The sequence below is a fragment of the Ovis canadensis genome, chromosome 21 (assembly GCF_042477335.2).
Source record: "Ovis canadensis isolate MfBH-ARS-UI-01 breed Bighorn chromosome 21, ARS-UI_OviCan_v2, whole genome shotgun sequence".
Taxonomy (NCBI): domain Eukaryota; kingdom Metazoa; phylum Chordata; class Mammalia; order Artiodactyla; family Bovidae; genus Ovis; species Ovis canadensis.
The window spans coordinates 65,375,779-65,393,230 of record NC_091265.1 but is presented as its reverse complement, the minus strand read 5'-3'; the positions used below and the strand labels follow the sequence as shown (position 1 = coordinate 65,393,230).

The window sequence follows — 17,452 nt, the reverse complement described above, 5'->3', positions numbered from 1 at the left end:
ACACTCAGTGTCACCGCAAATGTCCTTTGTGGGGAGGGGCAGGGCCAGACGGGAGGAGACCAGGCTGTCGAGCCCCCTGAGCCTCCCCGGGGCCTGGCCTCACCCCCCTCCGTGGTTTGGCTGCTTGGGGCTCACCCTCAGGGAGCGTGGAGCCCGGGCCCCGGTTTTCCCATCTGCACCATCTCTCCGCAGCTGACGCGGCTGTCGTCTCACGGGAACGCGTGTTACCGTCTGTACAGTGAGGCTGGGCAGTGTGGGCGGCGGTGATGTCCTTTCCTGGGACGGTGTCTGTGGCTGGACAGGCTGTGCTGAAGCGTCTCCGTGGGCCGCAGGAGGGTTCAGGAGGAGAGGGCGCGAGGCGGAACACGGGTCCAGCCTTGGGCGGCCCTGGGGCTGGCCCCGAGTCCCTGGCTGCATGCCCGCTGCTGAGAGGAAGCAGCCGCGGGCCGTGTCATGGGGAAGCTGGCTGGAGGGTGGTGTGGGCCTGCTCCCTGCGGCTGCCTGCGCCCCTGGTCTGGGCGAGCCCTCGTGTCGAGCACGCCGCGTGTTGTGGGGACGTCCACGGAGCCTGCAACTGCCACCCCGTGTCCAGGACGTTTGCCACCCCAGAGGAAGCCCCTTGGGCCCCATGGTCCCCAGGCGGCTCTCTGCCCGTGAATGTCCCCTCTGGATCCTTGGAGACCACGTGGGCAGCGCCTGGCTTCTCGGCCTGGGCCTCCGAGGCCCGTCGGCCTGTAGCCTGGGTCAGAGCCCATCCCATCCTGGCCGGGTGGTGACTGCCTGCTGTTGGCTGTGCCTGCAATTGGCGCGCACCTGGCAGTCGGGGCTGGTGGCACTGGGAGCCCTCAGGCCCCGGGCGGAAGTGCCCGGTCCCTGGGCGGTGGGCGAGCCCCCTGCCCACGCCCCTTCCTGGGCTGTGTCTGAGCGGGCGGGGCGGGCAGCCTGGCATGGCACTGACTGCGTGCGTTCCTGTCCCGCAGCTTCCTCATTGTCCTGGTCTGCCTCATCTTCAGCGTGCTGTCCACCATCGAGCAGTATGTTGCCCTGGCCACAGGGACCCTCTTCTGGATGGTACGTACCAGCGTGAGGGGCCCTGCGCTCTTGCCCCCAGGCAGGTGGGCTGCAAGGTGAAGCCCGCCACTCCTGGCCTCTCCCACCCAAGGGACCCTGTGCCAGAGCCCCACGGCGGGCTGGCTCTGGGGGCTTGCCCTAATACTGGGGGTCTAGAGGCGGTGGGGACCCCGCCTTCCTGGCTCCCTGCCTTGCCAGGATATGACGACTGGCCTGAGAAGGCTGAAGAATGACGGGCCCCTGGGCCTGGTGGTCTGGGAGGGCTTCCGGGACGAGTGGGCTGAGCTGGGAGGGACGGAAGGACGAGAGGACGTGGGCACTAGGCGCCGGGGTCGCGGTCTGCTCGGCCTGCTGGTGCACAGATCTGCAGGCACCCCCGCTCCTGCCTCCAGCCTCGGCCCAGGGTGCCCCTGCCCTCGCCAGCCGACGGCTGTGAGCCGGGGTCCCCGAGTCCTCGTGACGCGCCTCGAGGCAGAGCCTGTTGTACTTTACACAGTCGGCTCCACCGGTCACCCGATGCCTCTGCATTCGTGCTCACGGAGTTTCCCCTTCTTAGGTTAGAGCTGTCTGGGTGGATCTTGTGGCTTTAAATTGTTGGGGTTCATTGGGCACATCCTGGTGGAGGGATCCAGTCTGCTCCCACCCTGTCCCTCTCGCCCCCGGCCCCGGCACCACTTACTCCAGAGTGTGTCTTTTTCCCCCACGCAGCTGGGGACCCGGACGTCCAGGGCTCTGCTCTGTGGCCTCCTGTTCTGTCCACAGCTGTGTGTGCACCTCCACGACGATCCGCTTCACCGTGCGGTTAACGTTGGGGCCCCTCTTCTCTCTCAGGGGTCCCCTGACGATTCTTGCTTGTCTCTTTTCCCCAGTGGCCTTTACGATCAGCTTGTTGGGCTCCCAGAAAATGCCTGTCGGTGTGTGATGTGTGAATTTGGGGAGGCCAGCGTCTCTCTGGCTTGGGGTCGGTCTGTCCACGGGCAGGGCGTGTGTTTATCAGAAGGGCTTCATGGTCTGGGGATGTGGGTTTTAGACAGCTGTTGCTATCATCAGTATGCTAACAGTCGTTTGTTGCCATCGGCAATGGAACCTCTCCCGCTATGTTTCCGGGAGGTTTTTTGGTGTCTAGGAAGGCGACTGCCCTTGTTGCCTGTGCAGCCTGTGACTTCCTCTGTTCTGTTACTGTTTGTGGGGGTTTGTCCTCTGACCCTCTGGAGTCGTCTGTCTCGAGTCGCTGCTGCTGGGGCTGGTCCGGTGCCTTGGTTGGGTGTAGAGACTGGCGTCCCTCGGTCGCTCGGGCTTTACGGGGCGGGGCGAGGGGGCTCTCCACGTCTCCTGAGGGGACGCGCCGGCCCGGGCAGACTGCTGCGCATTCTGGGTTGGGCGTGGCCTTCAAGCCCCGGGAGAGGGCAGGACTCTGCTGGGACGGCGTCCTCTCCTGTGTACCGTCATTCTGTGTGTGTCTGTGCTGTGACCGCCTCTCCTTATGAAGACACCAGTCCTGTGGGACGAGGACCCACCCTAGGGACCTCATTTTATCATGTCACCTCTTTAAAGACCCATCTCCAAACACAGCTGCATCTGAGATTCTGAGGTCAGGATCCCACAGTAGGGATCTGGGGGGGTCATAGCTCAGCCCACGGGGCCCCTGAGTGACTGGGTCGGCTCCCCCTCTGCTGGAAGGTTCACTGAGAGGCCCCCACAACATTGAGTCCCATCGGGGTAGGGGGCCCCGGAACTGCCCCCCCCCCCCCTCCACCACCCAGCCTGGGCCCTGTAGCACCGGGGGTCCTGGTTTGCAGGCCACTTGGCCCCACCCTCCTGTGGCTCAGGCAGGGCCCCCAGGTGCAGCCCACACGGGATTTTGGCTCCTGAATCACCGCTGATGTCAGCGCATCCCAGGCCCGGCTCTGGGGCTGGAAAGCAGACCATCGAGGGTGTGGGTCACCCCAGGGCAGCTCCGGGATGGGGGGCAGGCTCTGGCGGCCGCGGGCCCGGCCTCCCCTCTCCTTTTGGCCTGTCTGGGAGCTCCCCCCGACACTGCTGCTCACAGTCACACTGGGTTCCTTGGGGCTTCATGATGCGAGGAGGCCCAGAGCTGGGCGTGGTGGCAAAGGGGCCCCGCGACCGTCTCCGTCTCCCCGCCTCCTGGAGGAACTGACCGCGTACAGTCCGGGCATCGCTGAGGTCCGCGCGCCTCCTGGTGGCTGTGCTCGGAACTGCGGTCTCCTCCCTGAGGCTTCCTCCGTGGCTCAGCTGGTAAGGAATCTGCCTGCGGTTCAGGAGACCGAGGTTCGATTCCTGGGTTGGGAAGATCTCCTGGAGGAGGGAAAAGCTACCTACTCCAGTATTCATGCCTGGAGAATCACATGGAGAGAGGAGCCTGGTAGGCCACACAGAGTCAGACACGACTGAGCAGCTAAACCACCCCCGCTGAGGATCAGGGCTCAGCTGGAGCTGGGATCCTGGGGGTGTGTGCCAGCGAGCAGCCCCCACCTCCCAGCAGAGGGCCCTTGCTGCGGGTGCATCTCCTGTTCTACACCTCCCCATTCTCTCTGCCACACTCGTGCCCCCCCAGGCGCCCTCTCCACACCGCAGCTGTTGGCTTTGGGGCGGAGGTGGGGGGGCAGAGGTGGGGGGGCGGGGGGGAGGTTTTCCAAAACCAAGCTCTGGTCATTCTGGAAGCTCGGGTGGGCTTTCGGATCTGCTGGGCCTCTTGGGCCCCCAGTACTGTGCACTTCCTCTCTCTTCCTGCCACCCCTGGCTCCCTCTGCTCCCGTGTAGTTTGCTGACCCCTGACCCTGGGCCCTCCCGCTGCCTCGGGGCCCTGGCACATGCTCCTGTGGGCTGACTGACCCTTTGACCTGTCGTGAGACTGCCTTCCCGCCCGCCTGGTCAGACTCGGCCGTCACCACTGGCGCCCCCCGCGACCACCATCTGCCGGGGCTCCCCCTCCTTAGTGCGCCCCGCTCTCCCCCAGTGGCTGGGCACGGGGGTCTGCAGGCTGAAGCAGGGAGCCCCAGAGCAGGGGCCCACGGGCAGCACCCGCCACAGGCCCACAACGGTGCTTCTGGGTTTGGACACTTTGCTTTGAGTCCAGGAGCCCAAAGGGGGCTCTGTGGGGCACCCGGAGCTGCCGTGGGGCCCTGGGCCTCGGCTTCCCTATCTGCGGAACAAAGGCCTGGGGGAGGATGGCCTCAGATGCAACCTTCTGATGGCCTGTACCGAGTTCCCAAATATTTCGTAACTCACTGGCCTGTGGAAACAGGTCCTTTGTGGTGGGTTTGAGCTGACCATGTCCAGCCACCTTTGGAGTCATGGCCACGGGGCGGGCGGTGGGGTATCAGGGTCACCGGGAGGAATGCAGCCACAGGGGCCCAGGCTCCAGGAAAGATATGAATTGTGATATGAATTATGTCAAGGGTTGAGGCATGAAGGAGGTAAGAGGTGAAGTGGGACTGGGGGGCGGACAGGGTGTCTGCAGGGATGCTGAGGGCTTCCTGCAAGAGGGGGTGCCCTGAGGGTGGGAGGAGGAGGTGGGTGGGTTAGGTGGGGGACCTCCGGGGCAGGCCGGGACCACCCCCTGCAGCTGGCAGTGGGCAAGACAGGCCCGGGGTCCCGGGGCTCTGGGTGGAGGCGGTGGCCGGGGGCTCCCTGGAGAGGCTGTGGTCTGCGGGCTGGGGACGGGCATGACCCCAGGCAGGGTGTGACGGAGGGAGCGGGTGTGGGCAGGGCAGAGGCGGTGGTCGCAGGCCCCCAGGTCGGCCTCGCAGGCCCCCGAGGTCGGCTGCGCAGGCTGGGGCTGCAGGACACCAGGTGGCGCTGTTGCCCGTGGCGCGAGGCTGCCGCTGGCCAGGACCCAGAGCTCTGAGCCAGACCGCAGCCCGGAGCCTAGGAGGGGCCCCGAGAGCAGCTCGGTGCTTAAATGGTGGAAAAAAGTCCTTCGAAGCTGTGTTTTCCCACAGAGCCCATATGTCTTCCTTCCTTTTCATGTGCTGGTTTTTATGGGGCCGGAGAGCTGCTGTCTCAGCTCTGGGCAAGGGAGCCTCAGGCGGCCTCCAAGGGATTAAGTGTTTTGCTGAACCAGGGAGATCTGGGGGGCTGAAAAAGCCACTTGGGGTGGGGTCTCATCGCTGCCACAGGGTCTGTCCCGGGGCTGCGGATGGCCTGTTCGAGATCTGAGCCCTGCTTGCGGCTTCCGGGGAACAGGGCTCCCGACACGGTTCCTGAATTCAGGGGAAGCTCTGTGTGTGTGTGTGTGTGTGTGTGTGAAGCCGTGTGTGTGTGTGTACACATGTCTGTGTGCAAGCGTGCAGCGCGCCTGTGTGTCTGCTTGTGCACATGGCCTCATGCATGGTCTGTGCCTGTGTTTCGGTGTGCACACGCGCCTGTGGCCGGGCTCCAGCTCTGGGCGGCTCTCCTGTGTGCCCCCCCGCCCCCGTCCCCCCGCCAGCCTGCTGCTGTGGCAAACACACCCCCTCCCTGCTCCCTGGGGGAAGAAACCCTGGCTGGGCCCAGGTGAGGGGCTGGTTTTTGTCTCCGAAATCGCAGGGTGTTTTTTTTTTTCTTTCCTTTTTCAAATCCCACACAAAGAGAGAGGCCCTCAAAAGCACAGCACAGACCCCGCGTATCCTGAGCTTCTGGTGGGAGCATACCAGGGATTGTCCTGCGATGGCTGCGGTTGAAAACCCCGTGAGCCGCAGCCCGGAGGCCTAGTGGATGAGGTCATCGCCGAGGCTTCCTCCCTGGCCCAGGCTCCCGGGGGCCCCTCCGCGGTGACCCAGCCCTCCCTCCAGCTGGATCACCCACCCCGGGGCCCCGGCTCCCCCAGCACAGGCGAGAGCGTCCCGCCCTCCAGGCCTCAGTTTCCTAGCTGCGAATCCAGGCCCCACGGGGACCCCCCCCCCCGCCCCGCCGCCGACACGTCCCCTGGCCCCTTGGTGGGCCCCGCGTTTCTCTGGAATGAGGCCTGGGCTCTGTCTCCTGACCCCCGGCTCCAGTGCACACCCTGCTCGCTCCAGCCTCTGCAGGCCCGCCCGTTCCCGGCCCTGCTCCCTACACCCTTCACGTGCCGATCGAGGCAGTGGCGCTGAGTCCGGGCCTGCAGCCCCCGCCAGCCATGCTGTGAGCCTCGGCATGGATGGGGGGAAGCTCGCAGAGCCTGGGTTGCGTCTGCCCAAGGCCGGGCTGCCAGTGGCTGGCCCAGGCTCTCTGTGAACAGACCCCAAGGCTGTGTCTGCTCCTGGGCTGCTGCCTCCCTAGGGGGCTGTTCTCTCAGCTTTCCCCTCTCTGCTTGGTGAACTCCTACACATCCAGCAAAGCCCCGCTCCTGTACATCCGCTTCCGGGGCACCTTCCTGCTCACCCAGCGACACTGCTGGCTTTGTCCTCTGGCCCCCATGTGCCCTGGGGAGACGTGTCCCCGCCCTGGGACCCTGAGCCCCTGGGCCTCTGTCCCTGGCACACGGGCACTGCCCAGTGAGGACTGTTTCTGCCTGCTGGGGCCTTCTCTGTGTTCTTCCTCAGGATGTAGCCAGCCTAGGCGCTCCATCCCGGTGTGGGGGCGTCCTCACTTGCGTCTGTTCAGCAAGTGTTTCTATTGCACCCACTCTGTGGCAGGGTCACGGGCTCTAGTTCTGCGCCCAGGGTCCTCCCTGGGGCCTGTGTAAGACGGGGCTGGTGCCAGAGTGTGGGAGGGCCTGACCCACCCCCAGGAGCCAGAAGGCTGAGGGGCACCCCTCTGTGTGCACATGACCGCCCTGCCAGGCCAGGGTCAAGTCGCTGCCTGGCTCAGGCAGCCTGCTCGGCGCGCTGTGGTGCGGGGACTCTGGGCCGCTCCATGGTGCGGGGGCGTCATGGCTCCGGGCTGCAGGGGGCCCACCCCTCCTGAGGCCCCGCTGTGAGCCGCCCCGAGGAAGGCAGTGTGCAGGAACCCTGGCCCCCGGGTGAGGGGGCTCAGGCGGGTCTGGGGGCTCCCTGCTGCCCCCTTGGGCAGAAATGAGCCGGGGGCCCGCCCTGGACAGTGTGTGGCTGGGGGCGGGGCAGACTGCTGGGTTTGTCTCTTGCGTTCCAGGAGGGGTGGGCGAGGCTCAGGTGGCCCCCAAACCCCCCATGTCTGGGTGCCCCCCAGGGTCCCCTTGAGAGTCCATGAACAGAGGCTTCGGGGCCACCAGGCAGAATTTGAAGCTGCTGCTCTCAAGGGGTCTTGGCTAATTCTCCAGAGCCCCTTGGCCACCCAGTGGGGACCCCTGAGAACAGGAGCCCCCCAACCCATGACTCTGTGGATGTGGGCCCAAGCCGCCTGCCGCGTCCCTTGAACAAGGGGCCCTGTGTCCCCCCCCCGGGATGGCCCCCTCACTTCCTCCAGCCTCTCTGGGCGCTTCTGTCCACCCACCCCTGCCATCCCCTTCGGGTGCCTTCGCCCCTCCTGGTGTCTGTGGTGTTCCCCGCTCTGTGCATGCTCGCCACGGGCTGGTGGCCTCTCTGGCCTGACGGGGTCCCAGCTCTGCCTGCGGGGTCTCCCTCCTGGGCTCTGAGGGGCCAGCGCCGCCGCCCTTGTCCTGTAAGTGGGAAGGACCCCCGCCCTGAGGACGTCCGCGCAGGAGGCTGCCAAGGACTCGAGGACGCTGGGCCTCCGTGAGGCCCGGGGTGCTGGCTCTGCGTCCCACCCCTGGGCCATCACGCCCGCCCACCAGGGGTCCCTGTCCCCGGGGCTCCTGGCTGCGTTCCTGGCCTGGAGGCAGCTGCTCCGGAGGGGACAGCTGACATTCCTCCCTGCGGGGTCTGCCCTCGGCCCGGAGCCGTGAAAATGGGAACCCTCAGCTGTAACCGGAGCCTTCCGCGGGGCGCGGGGCCCGGTGGGTGGAGGGGTCCTGGGGCGCCTCGCGCGCACGAACAAAGGCGCCCTCTGTGAAGCCCACGCTCTGTCGCGGGCCGGGACTGTCCTGTCCATCAAATCAGTTAGAACCAGGGGCAGGGGGTGGGGGCGCCTGGGCAGGAGGTGGAGGGGACTGCAACGTGTTCGAAACTTTCCCGAAAACCACGTAACCCGATCCCATGCAAGTGGCCCAGGCTGGGTCGCGCCCCGGGCCGGCCAGGCAGTCTTGTGCGCCGGAGGACAGGGCCCCACCTGGGGGCGGAGGGCCGGGGCGGGGGCCCGGCCGCGTTCACCTGCAGCCCGGATCCTGTGGGGAGCGGGCGCCTCCTCCGATCTCGGCCCCCGGGCCCCCAGCGTTTCCTCCAGGAGGAAATTGGAGTTGGGGGCCCATGGCTCCTGCTGGGCGGAGGGTGCTCTGCAGTCCAGGGGGCGCCTGTGATGGCCACGTGGAGGCCCTGGGGCTGTGACCGGCCAGGGCTCTGCCGGCAGTGAGAACCGGCCGGGTCCGGGTCTGGCTCTGTTTCTTCCCCTGGTGTTTCCTGTTTTCAGGCTGTAAAGCTCTGTGAGGCGAGCTGGGAGGTGGGTGCCGGCCTCTCAGCTGCCTTCTGGGGTGTCTTTGCCGGGAGTCCACTGAGAGCCCCTGAGGGCACCCCATCTGCACAAGGCCCTCCCCGAGAGGAAGCCTGTCCCACCAGGCCCACGGCCCCCGGGGCCCCTGGAGGGAGAAACAGTCGCCCTGCTGGTGCAAGCAGCTAGCCCGGCGCCTCCCTTGGGCAGGAGTCAGGCAGGGCTCGCAGCAGGCCCCCCTGCCGCTCCTGACACCTGGGGTGCCTGTGTCCTATGTTTGCGTGCCCCCACGTGCCCATTTGTGTGCGTGTGTTTGCGTGGCCCCTGGGGCTTTCTTAGGAAGACCCCGATGCTGGGAGAGATTGAGGGCCAGAGGAGAAGTGGGCGACAGAGGAAGGGATGGCTGGATGGCAGCATCGACTTCGTGGACATGAGTCTGAGCAAGCTCCGGGAGATGGTGAGGGACAGGGAGGCCTGGCGGGCTGCGGTCCACGGGATCACAAAGAGTCAGGCACGACAGAGCGGCTGAACAGCAGCAGAGCTTCCTCTCCTCGCCGCCAGGTGTCGGTGGCCTCGCTCCCCAGCTCCCCCCACCGCACCCTCTCGTTCTCCTCCCTTTTCGGAGGCCATGGTGACTCAGCTCCAGGCTGGGGTGCAGGTGGGTGGGGACGAGTGGGGGCCCTGGGTCTGGACAGACGGGAGCTTGGCTCAGCCTCCCGTGTTGAGCCAGGTGCCCCTCTGGCCCTGCTGGAAGGCGCCGACTGTGCAGGCAGGGGGTCTTCCCCGGCACCCAGGCCACCCATCAGCTGCCCCCAGGAAGAGGGTCCCCACACTCTGCCCCCCATGGCGCGGGTCCTGCTGGGGAGGGGGGTTCTGCTCCACGTTTTCTGTCCCGCCTTGCCCGCCAAAACGCAGGGCCCAGGACAAAAGTCAGACGCTGGGGTGGGAGCGCCTGCTGCGGCCCGCAGCCCCTCCATCGGGGATTTGGCGGGATTAGAGTGTGCCATCCGTGGGACAGGTGTCTCCTTTATGCTGGGCCCGGGGCGGGATGAGAGTGTGCCGTCCGTGGGACAGGTGTCTCCTTTATGCTAGGCCCAGGGGCTGCAGAGGGGCACGCCATTAAGTGCCACATTCAGTGGGGTCTCCGCTCGGCGTAGCTGGAGGGCCGGGTTTTGTTAGGGCTTGTTTTCACGTCTGACCCTGGCCAGCTGGAGGGCCTTGTTTTAAGCACGGGGTAACAGCTGACATAACATGACGGGATCAGGCTGAGCAGGCAGCCGTGCCGCGGGGGGCTGGCGGGGGCTGGCACCGGCGCTCCACGTGGGGGCTCCCGGGGGGCTGCCCAGGGCTGTCGTCAGGGATAATAGGATGAACCCGGTGGGGCCTCGTGGCCGTGGGGTGCGGCGTGGTGGGGTCCGCCAGCTGTCGCCCCCCAGACGAGTGGGCCGCGGGAGTCACCGGTCTCTGGGTGGGGGCTGGGGGCTTGCAGGTGCCAGAATAATTGCCCAGGGGCCTGCATTCAGATGGGCTATAATCGCGCTCTCTGCCTCCCCAGGTCATGGAGAATGGAGGCCAGGGGCCCCGGCCGTGCGCCCATTGAAGTGTGTCATTGTGTGGCTTCACGGGAGAGCAGAAAGGGCTGGCACAGCCCTGCGGGGTTGCGGGCCGCCACCATGCCCCTTGGCCGCCCCCACCCTGGCCCCTGACTCACTCCACAGACCTGGGAGCAGGAGGAGGCGACTTCTCTTTCTGCATTTTCTGCCCCTCTGTTATGCGGTGGTCGGGCACACTGGGTGGGTTAGGTAGAAGGAGGTAGCTGTGGGGGCTCCTGGGTCTGGGGGCTGCTAACAGCCCCCTCCCATAACCCAGTGGGAAACCCTCCTGAGCAAGGGCCCCCCCCCGCCCCCGTGCCCAGCGGGCTGCCTGTCACCTCCTTCTGGGCCCCTGGGTGCCCTCCTCCCTGCCCAGCTGGGCTCAGGAGGCCTTGATGACACTCATGAGTGCAGAGGGGGCTGAGAGAGGCCCTCCGAGCACCCAAGTGCTATCACTCAGTCGTGTTCAACTCTTTGTGACCCCACAGGCTATAGCCCGCCAGGCTCCTCTGTCCATGGGATTCTCCAGGCAAAAATCCTGGAGTGGGTTGGCATTTCCTCTTCAGGGGGTCTTCCCCACCCAGGGATTGAACCTGGGTCTCCCGCATTGCAGGCAGATTCTTTACCACATGAGCCACCAGGGCAGCCCAAGCATCTGAGGGTCATGGGGGCTTGGGGGCGATGAGCCCCTCCCCACACACACGGCCAGTCCTGCTGGGCCGCCCCGGAAGGCGAGTCCAGGCTTCAAACCTTCACACTTCCGCTTCCCCTCGGCTGGTGACTGTGAGACGGAGACCGCCCCCAGCCCAAAGCTCACGGCAGGGGTCTCGCCTTTGCGTTTCCAGGTGGACCCAAGCCCACTGGGCTGAGAAAAGTTCCCCCGGCTGGCTGGCACCCAAGCCGGGGTGGCCGCGAGGTGGTGGTGCCCATTTCCCGGCTTGGTAAAGGCGTGTCTGGTCCAGCCGAATGCTGTCCAGGGATGTGCACACGCACACACACGGGGGGACACGCGCGTGGAGGCTTGCGCATGTGGACACGCTCACGTGGTGTGCACACTCAGGCACGTCCATGTGTCTGCACGCACACGTGCACACAAGCACTCTTGGCCCGGAGCTCCGGCCGGCAGGGGGTGAGACCCCCTCAGGGCCGCGGTGCATCTGCACGGTTAATCCAGAGACTGTCAGCACGGGAAGCTGGACGGGAACAAAACGTGAAGAGTGTGCTGAGAGAGCGGCCTTCCCCCGCCCCGCTGGCCCGTGGCGGCCTGGTCAGTTTCCGAGCACGACAGAGCTGAGGTTGGTTTGTGTTCAGAACACAGTTTGGTGGGGAGACCTGGGTGGGGCTGGGAGGGGAGGCATCTTTATCTCATCTTCAGTTTCTTGAGCTGGGCTTTTGTCTTCTCCCAGACCATTCTCTGAGCCCAGCCAGGAGGGTCGGGGACGGGGGCTGCGGTCCTTGATGCTGGGGCCAGGCTGGGTCCTTGCGCACTCGTTTCTCAGCGTCATCAACCCCCCACGGCCCCTGGGCCTGGCTGCAGAAGCCTGAGCTTGGCCCCAGAACGCTGGTGGCCTCACTGTGTTCAGGGTCCTGGAGAGTGGGCCTTGACTCCCTCTGTTGGGGTCCCCCAAACACCCCCCCTTTTGCTCAACGGCTCTGTCTTCATTTCAGGTTCACAGTGACTTTCCTCTAGATGAGGACATCTCTTAGACTACTTAGTGGCTCTGGGACGTTGGGAAGAGGTCTTCTCGTCCTGGGAGCCTGTGAGGGTTTCTGCTGCTGGGAGAGTCCTCCCTAAGCTCTGTCAGTGGTCTCTGTGTAAATGAGCAACTGCAGGCAGCTGGTGGCCCTGAGGGCCTCTGTGCCCCGTCTTCAGAGGGTCACAGTGAGGGGCGGCAGGCCTGGGGCTGCAAGGTTCCAGCCCTTTCTAGTTTGGAGTAGGTTTGCTGTGGTCAGTGACGCTCCAAGGGCCCAGAACTGGGCTGTGAACCCTCCTGGGCCTCACCAGAGAGACTCTAGTGGTGGGAAGGGGTCCAGACACACCCCCTCCCCCTAGAGCTTGCTCAGGGCCCCCACCCTCTCCAGACCTCAGCATACAGCTCAGTGCTGTGGTGACTCAGGTACCGGGGGCTGTGGGTGTGAGGGTTCTCAGTCCAGGACTGATGGCCTTGGGGGCCAGTGGGACCCGGTCAACAAGTGGCCTCCCCTTCCCACTCAGGCCCGTCGGCAGACATGCGCCTGCGCTTCACGGGGTCCCCTGTCAGCGGATCCCACGTGTGTGCCCCTGTCTGGCGCCCCACGGCGTTTCTCGGAAGTGCGTCCAGGGGGCTGCGTGTGTCCATGGGCCGTCCTTTTTGTTGCCGACTTGTGTTCCGCTGGGTGGATGGACCACAGGCTGTTTATTCAGTCACATGGTGGCGGGCCTTCGGGTTTCCCGTTTGGAGCTACTGAGAAGACATTTGCATTCCAGTCTTTGTAAGGACTTGTATTTCTTCTTTTTTAAAAAAATATGTTTTATTGAAATAGTTGATTGACAAATGTTAATTATTGCCATACAGCCAAGTGATTCAGTTATATTCTTTTTGATATCTTTCACATCATGATTTATCACAGGATACTAAATAGAGTCCCCTGTGCTATTCCAGTAGGACCTGGGTGTTTAACCATCCTGTATATAATCATTTGCCTCTGCTAACCCCAAATTCCCAAGCCTTCCCTCCTCCCTGCCACCCCACTTGGCAACCACAAGTCTGACTGAGACCCCGAGGACCGCAGCGCGCCGGAGTCTGCGCGTGAGTGGAGCGCGCAGGGCGACGCCATGCAGCCCTGCCACGGTGACGCCGCCAGGTTTCCAGGGACGCCCTTCATTAGGCCGAGGAATTTCCCTTCTAGTGTTAATGCTGATTATTCTACCGTGAATGCGTGCCGAGATTCGTCCAGTGCTTTTTCTATACCTCTTGAGATAATCATGCTTTTTTTCTTCTTTCATCTCAATATGGTAAACTATATTGATTGATTTTTTTCAAATGTTAAACCCAGTTTGTGTTTCTGGATAAACCTGACTTGGCCATGTTGTATTATTACCTTTTTTTTTTGGTATATTGTCGAACTTAATTTGCCGAAGTTTTGCTAAGAACTTTCGCATCTAAGTTCGTGAGGAACAATGCCTATAGTTTCCTTATGATGTTTTCGCTTTTGGTGTCAGAGTAACGCTTTCTGGTAGCGTGTTCCGGGGAGAGTTCTCTCTTCATGTGGGGAGAAGAACTGTGTAGAATTGGTCTTTTTCCCTCCCCCCCACGGTGTTTTTCCCCCCTTGTTTCTATCTCTGCATTTATTTATTTTTTTGAATGGCCGAACGCGATTCATTGTTTCTTTCACCCTCTTGAAAATATTTTGTGAGCTGGAGATATTTTTGCTCTTATTTCTTACCTCTATATGGGGTGGAATTCGTCTATAAAGCCATCTAGGCCTGGACCTCCCTTATGAAAAGAGTGTTGACTAGATTCTAAGTGCATCTGATACTTATATTCAAGTTGTCTATTTCTTCTTGAGTAGAGTTTGTGTTTTGTGTGTTTGAAGGGATTCGTTATTTCACCCAAGGTGTTAAATTTATTTATGAACAAAGTTCATAGTATCTCATTATTATTATTAAACAATGATAGGATTGTGGTGATGTCTCTCATCTTGTTCCTGTATATTGGTAATTAGTGCCTTTTTTTTTCTTTTTAGAGATCAGTCTGGCTAGAGTTTTAGTGATTTTGCTGATTTGAAACAACTAACTTTTAACTTGGGGTTTCACTGGATTTTTTTCTTTTTTATTATTTCATGGCTTCTACTCTGATTTTTCCTGCTTGCTTAGTTTCAATTTTCTCACTTTTTTCTAGTTTCTTCAGGGAGAAACCAAGGTCATTGATTAAGTGAAGTGAAGCTGCTCAGTTGTGTCCAACTCTTTGCGACCCCCTAGATTATAGCCTGCCAGGCTCCTCTGTCCATGGGATTTTCCAGGCAAGAATACTGGAGTGGGTTGCCATTTCCTTCTCCAGGGGATCTTCCCGACCCGGGGATGGAAGCGAGGTCTCCGCACTGTAGGCAGACGCTTTGCCGTCTGACCCGCCAGGGCGTTGACTGAAGGCCTCTCTTATCTCCCAGTGTTGGCGTTTGGTGGCCTTTGTGGTTGTTGTTCAGTTTCTCAGTCGTATGCGACTCTGCAACCCATGGACTGCAGTGCCAGGCCTCCCTGTCCTTCACCATCTCCCAGAGCTTGCTCAAACTCTAGTCCATCGCGTCAGCGATGCCATCCAACCATCTCATCCTCTGTCGTCCCCTTCTCCTCCTGCCCCCAGTCCTTCCCAGCATCAGGGTCTTTTCTAGTGAGTCCGTTCTTTGCATCAGGTGGCCAAAGTATTGGACTTTCAGCTTCTGCCTCAGTCCTTCCAATGAGTATTCAGGACTGATTTCCTTTAGGATGGACTGCTTGGATCTCCTTGCAGTCCAAGGGACTCTCAAGAGTCTTCTCCAACACCGCAGTTCAAAAGCATCATTTTTCAGCACTCAGAGTCTTCTTTATAGTCCAACTCTCACATCCATACCTGACTACTGGAAAAACTATAGCTTTGACTGGTCCAAAGACCATTTTAGTCGCATTTCATTCCATTCCAAATATATTGATATTTTCTAATTTGTGATTTCTTCCTTGATTCATGGGTTATTTAAAAGCATATTACTTACTTTCCAAACATTTGTGGATTTTCAAGATGCTTTGTCTGCTACTGATTTCTACTTTAACCCATTTGAAGTAACAGAAAACCCTCAACACGATTTGATTCTTTTAAGATTTGTTGAGACTTGTCTCATGGCCCAGCATGAGATTCGTCTTTGTGAATATTCCATGCGTGCTTGAAAGAAGTGCGCGTTCTGCCGTTGTTGGAAGGGCTGTCCTGTAAACATCAATTAGGTCCTTGTGATTGGCAATGTTCTTGTCTCTTGCATCCTCACTGACTGTGTGTCTGCTTGTTCTATCAACTATTGAGAGGGGGCTGCGTGTCAGAGTCTGCAGCTATGACTGTATATCCGTCTTTTCTTCTTCCACTTTTAGTAGCTTCTGTCCAGTGTTTCTAAGCTTTGTCTTTGGATGCAGTAGTATTCAGAATTGCTATGTCCTCTTGTGACCAACCTAGATAGCATATTCAAAAGCAGAGACATTACTTTGCCAACAAAGGTCCGTCTAGTCAGGGCTATGGTTTTTCCTGTGGTCATGTATGGATGTGAGAGTTGGACTGTGAAGAAGGCTGAGTGCTGAAGAATTGATGCTTTTAAACTGCGGTATTGGAGAAGACTCTTGAGGGTCCCTTGGACTGCAAGGAGATCCACCCAGTCCATTCTGAAGGAGATCAACCCTGGGATTTCTTTGGAAGGAATGATGCTAAAGCTGAAGCTCCAGTACTCTGGCCACCTCACGCGAAGAGTTGACTCTTTGGAAAAGACTCTGATGCTGGGAGAGATTAGGGGCAGGAAGAGAAGGGGACAACCCAGGATGAGATGGCTGGATGGCATCACGGACTCGATGGACATGAGTTTGAGTGAACTCCAGGAGATGGTGATGGACAGGGAGGCCTGGCGTGCTGCGATTCATGGGGTCACAAAGAGTCGGACACGACTGAGTGACTGAACTGAACTATATGAATTAACCCGTTTATCCCTATGAAATGCCCTTCTTCATTCTGGTAATTTTCTTTGCTCTGAAATCCACATCGTCCAGCTTTCCCTTCATTCGTGTTCACATAGTATATCTTTTTCATTCATTTTACATTTGACCTCTTTGTGTCTTTATATTTAAAGTGCATTTCTTGTGTGCATGTAGTTGTCTTCATTCGTGAACCGCATTTAAATATTCTCTTAAAGGATACGTTAAGCTTATCCACTTGTGTTAATACAATTGACATTCTTGGTTTGGCTCTGTCGCGGTCTGTTACCATCACGCGGCTCTTGTCATAGTTACTGTGGCAGTTTCCTCAACAAGATGTGTGTGCTTTGCTCTTTAAAAATATTTAGAAAGGCTTGTGCTTTTGTTCTGAGAGTTACTTTTGTCCTTACACCTTTTAAACTTTCCTCAGTGGCTTATTTTTTGACCATGCAAGGTGGCATGTGGGATCTGAGCTCCCTGACTAGGGATCAAACCCATGCCCCTGCACTGGAAGGCCAAGTCTTAACCGCTGGGCCCAGGGAGGTCTTTCTCCGTCTTCGTCTCTCACTCCGGTGCCTGGCTTGTTGGTGTCATTTCTCTCCCGTAAGCCCTACCTGTAGCCTGTACCACAGACAACAGCCTCGTTCCATTCCCCGTTTTTGAGTCTCCCCCCACACATCCAGGATCAGCAAATGAACGCTCAGAGGGTGAGGAAGGATGAGTGATGTGGAGGTGGGGTCCTGGTGGCCTCGTGGAGCAGGTGTTTCTGAGGCGGGGGGACAGACCGAGTCATCTGAGCATTTGGGCGACAGCGGTGCTCTCCACAGAGGGAACAGCTCCATCCGCTGGACCCTCAACAAGTGTGTGCCTGGCCCACGCACGTGTGTGTGTGTGTGCACGGGCGTGCATGGGGGGTCAGCTTCATGTGCAGGGTTGAGGGCTTGCTCCGGGCACTCGAGCTTTTCCTCCCGGGAGCCGGTTCTGGACGTGTGATGCCTCTGGCTGGGAGAGGAGGGGCGGGCAGGCTGCGCCAGGAAGCAGGGAGCTGATGGATGGTGGCTTGACCGGAGATTCCATGGATGCACGATTTTCTTTCTCAAAAAAAAAAAGAGAAAAACGATAAAAAGGTGACCGTGTAGCCAAATAGAGAAAAAGGAGGAAATCGGGTGGGAACTTTTTCTTATCATGTTATCTGCCATATTCTTATGTCTATTTTTAAAGTCTCACATTGAGCTAAGAAAGAAAAATCTCTGTTTAGCTGAAAAATTTCCGCCTGCAGTTCCCGTGCCCTTTCTCAGCCTTGTGGGCGCAGAGGGCACCCTGATATCCTGTGGGGGTCACGGGAACATGTCTGCAAATGGCAAGATTTACCAGTCCCTCAGGGAAAGTGTTTCTGCAGAAGGTGTATGTCTGTGGGGAGGTGGGGTTGTCTTGCTGCACTGCAGCCTAGCTGGCTGACTGCAGGTGTGTGTGTGCACACTTGCCAGAGAGCGGGACCAGGGACCCTGCACCGCACCCCCGACCCCCCCAGCCCTGGCCCTGGGCAGCTGCAGGGGAGCCGGAACTGGCGGAAGCCATGTGGGGTCTCTCCTCTGTGTTGCCCAGCTGGTCACTGTCTTCTCCACCCCCGTTTCGCTCTTTGGTGTCTTGATACCCTCACCTGCTGGTC

At 60.2% G+C, this 17,452-nt stretch overlaps 1 protein-coding gene across 10 annotated transcripts in view; it reads left to right on the top strand.

The window, feature by feature from the left end:
- Positions 1-17,452, top strand: part of KCNQ1 (potassium voltage-gated channel subfamily Q member 1) — a 380,778-nt gene that overhangs the window by 55,716 nt on the left and 307,610 nt on the right. For all 10 annotated transcript variants that reach the window (XR_011251782.1, XR_011251781.1, XM_069565746.1 and 7 more), the window contains exon 2: positions 981-1,071. Coding sequence is in view for 8 of the 10 variants with exons in the window: in XM_069565746.1 (XP_069421847.1) it covers positions 981-1,071 (91 nt within the window). In the remaining 2 variants the exon portion in view is untranslated. The remainder of the gene's footprint in view (positions 1-980; positions 1,072-17,452) is intronic.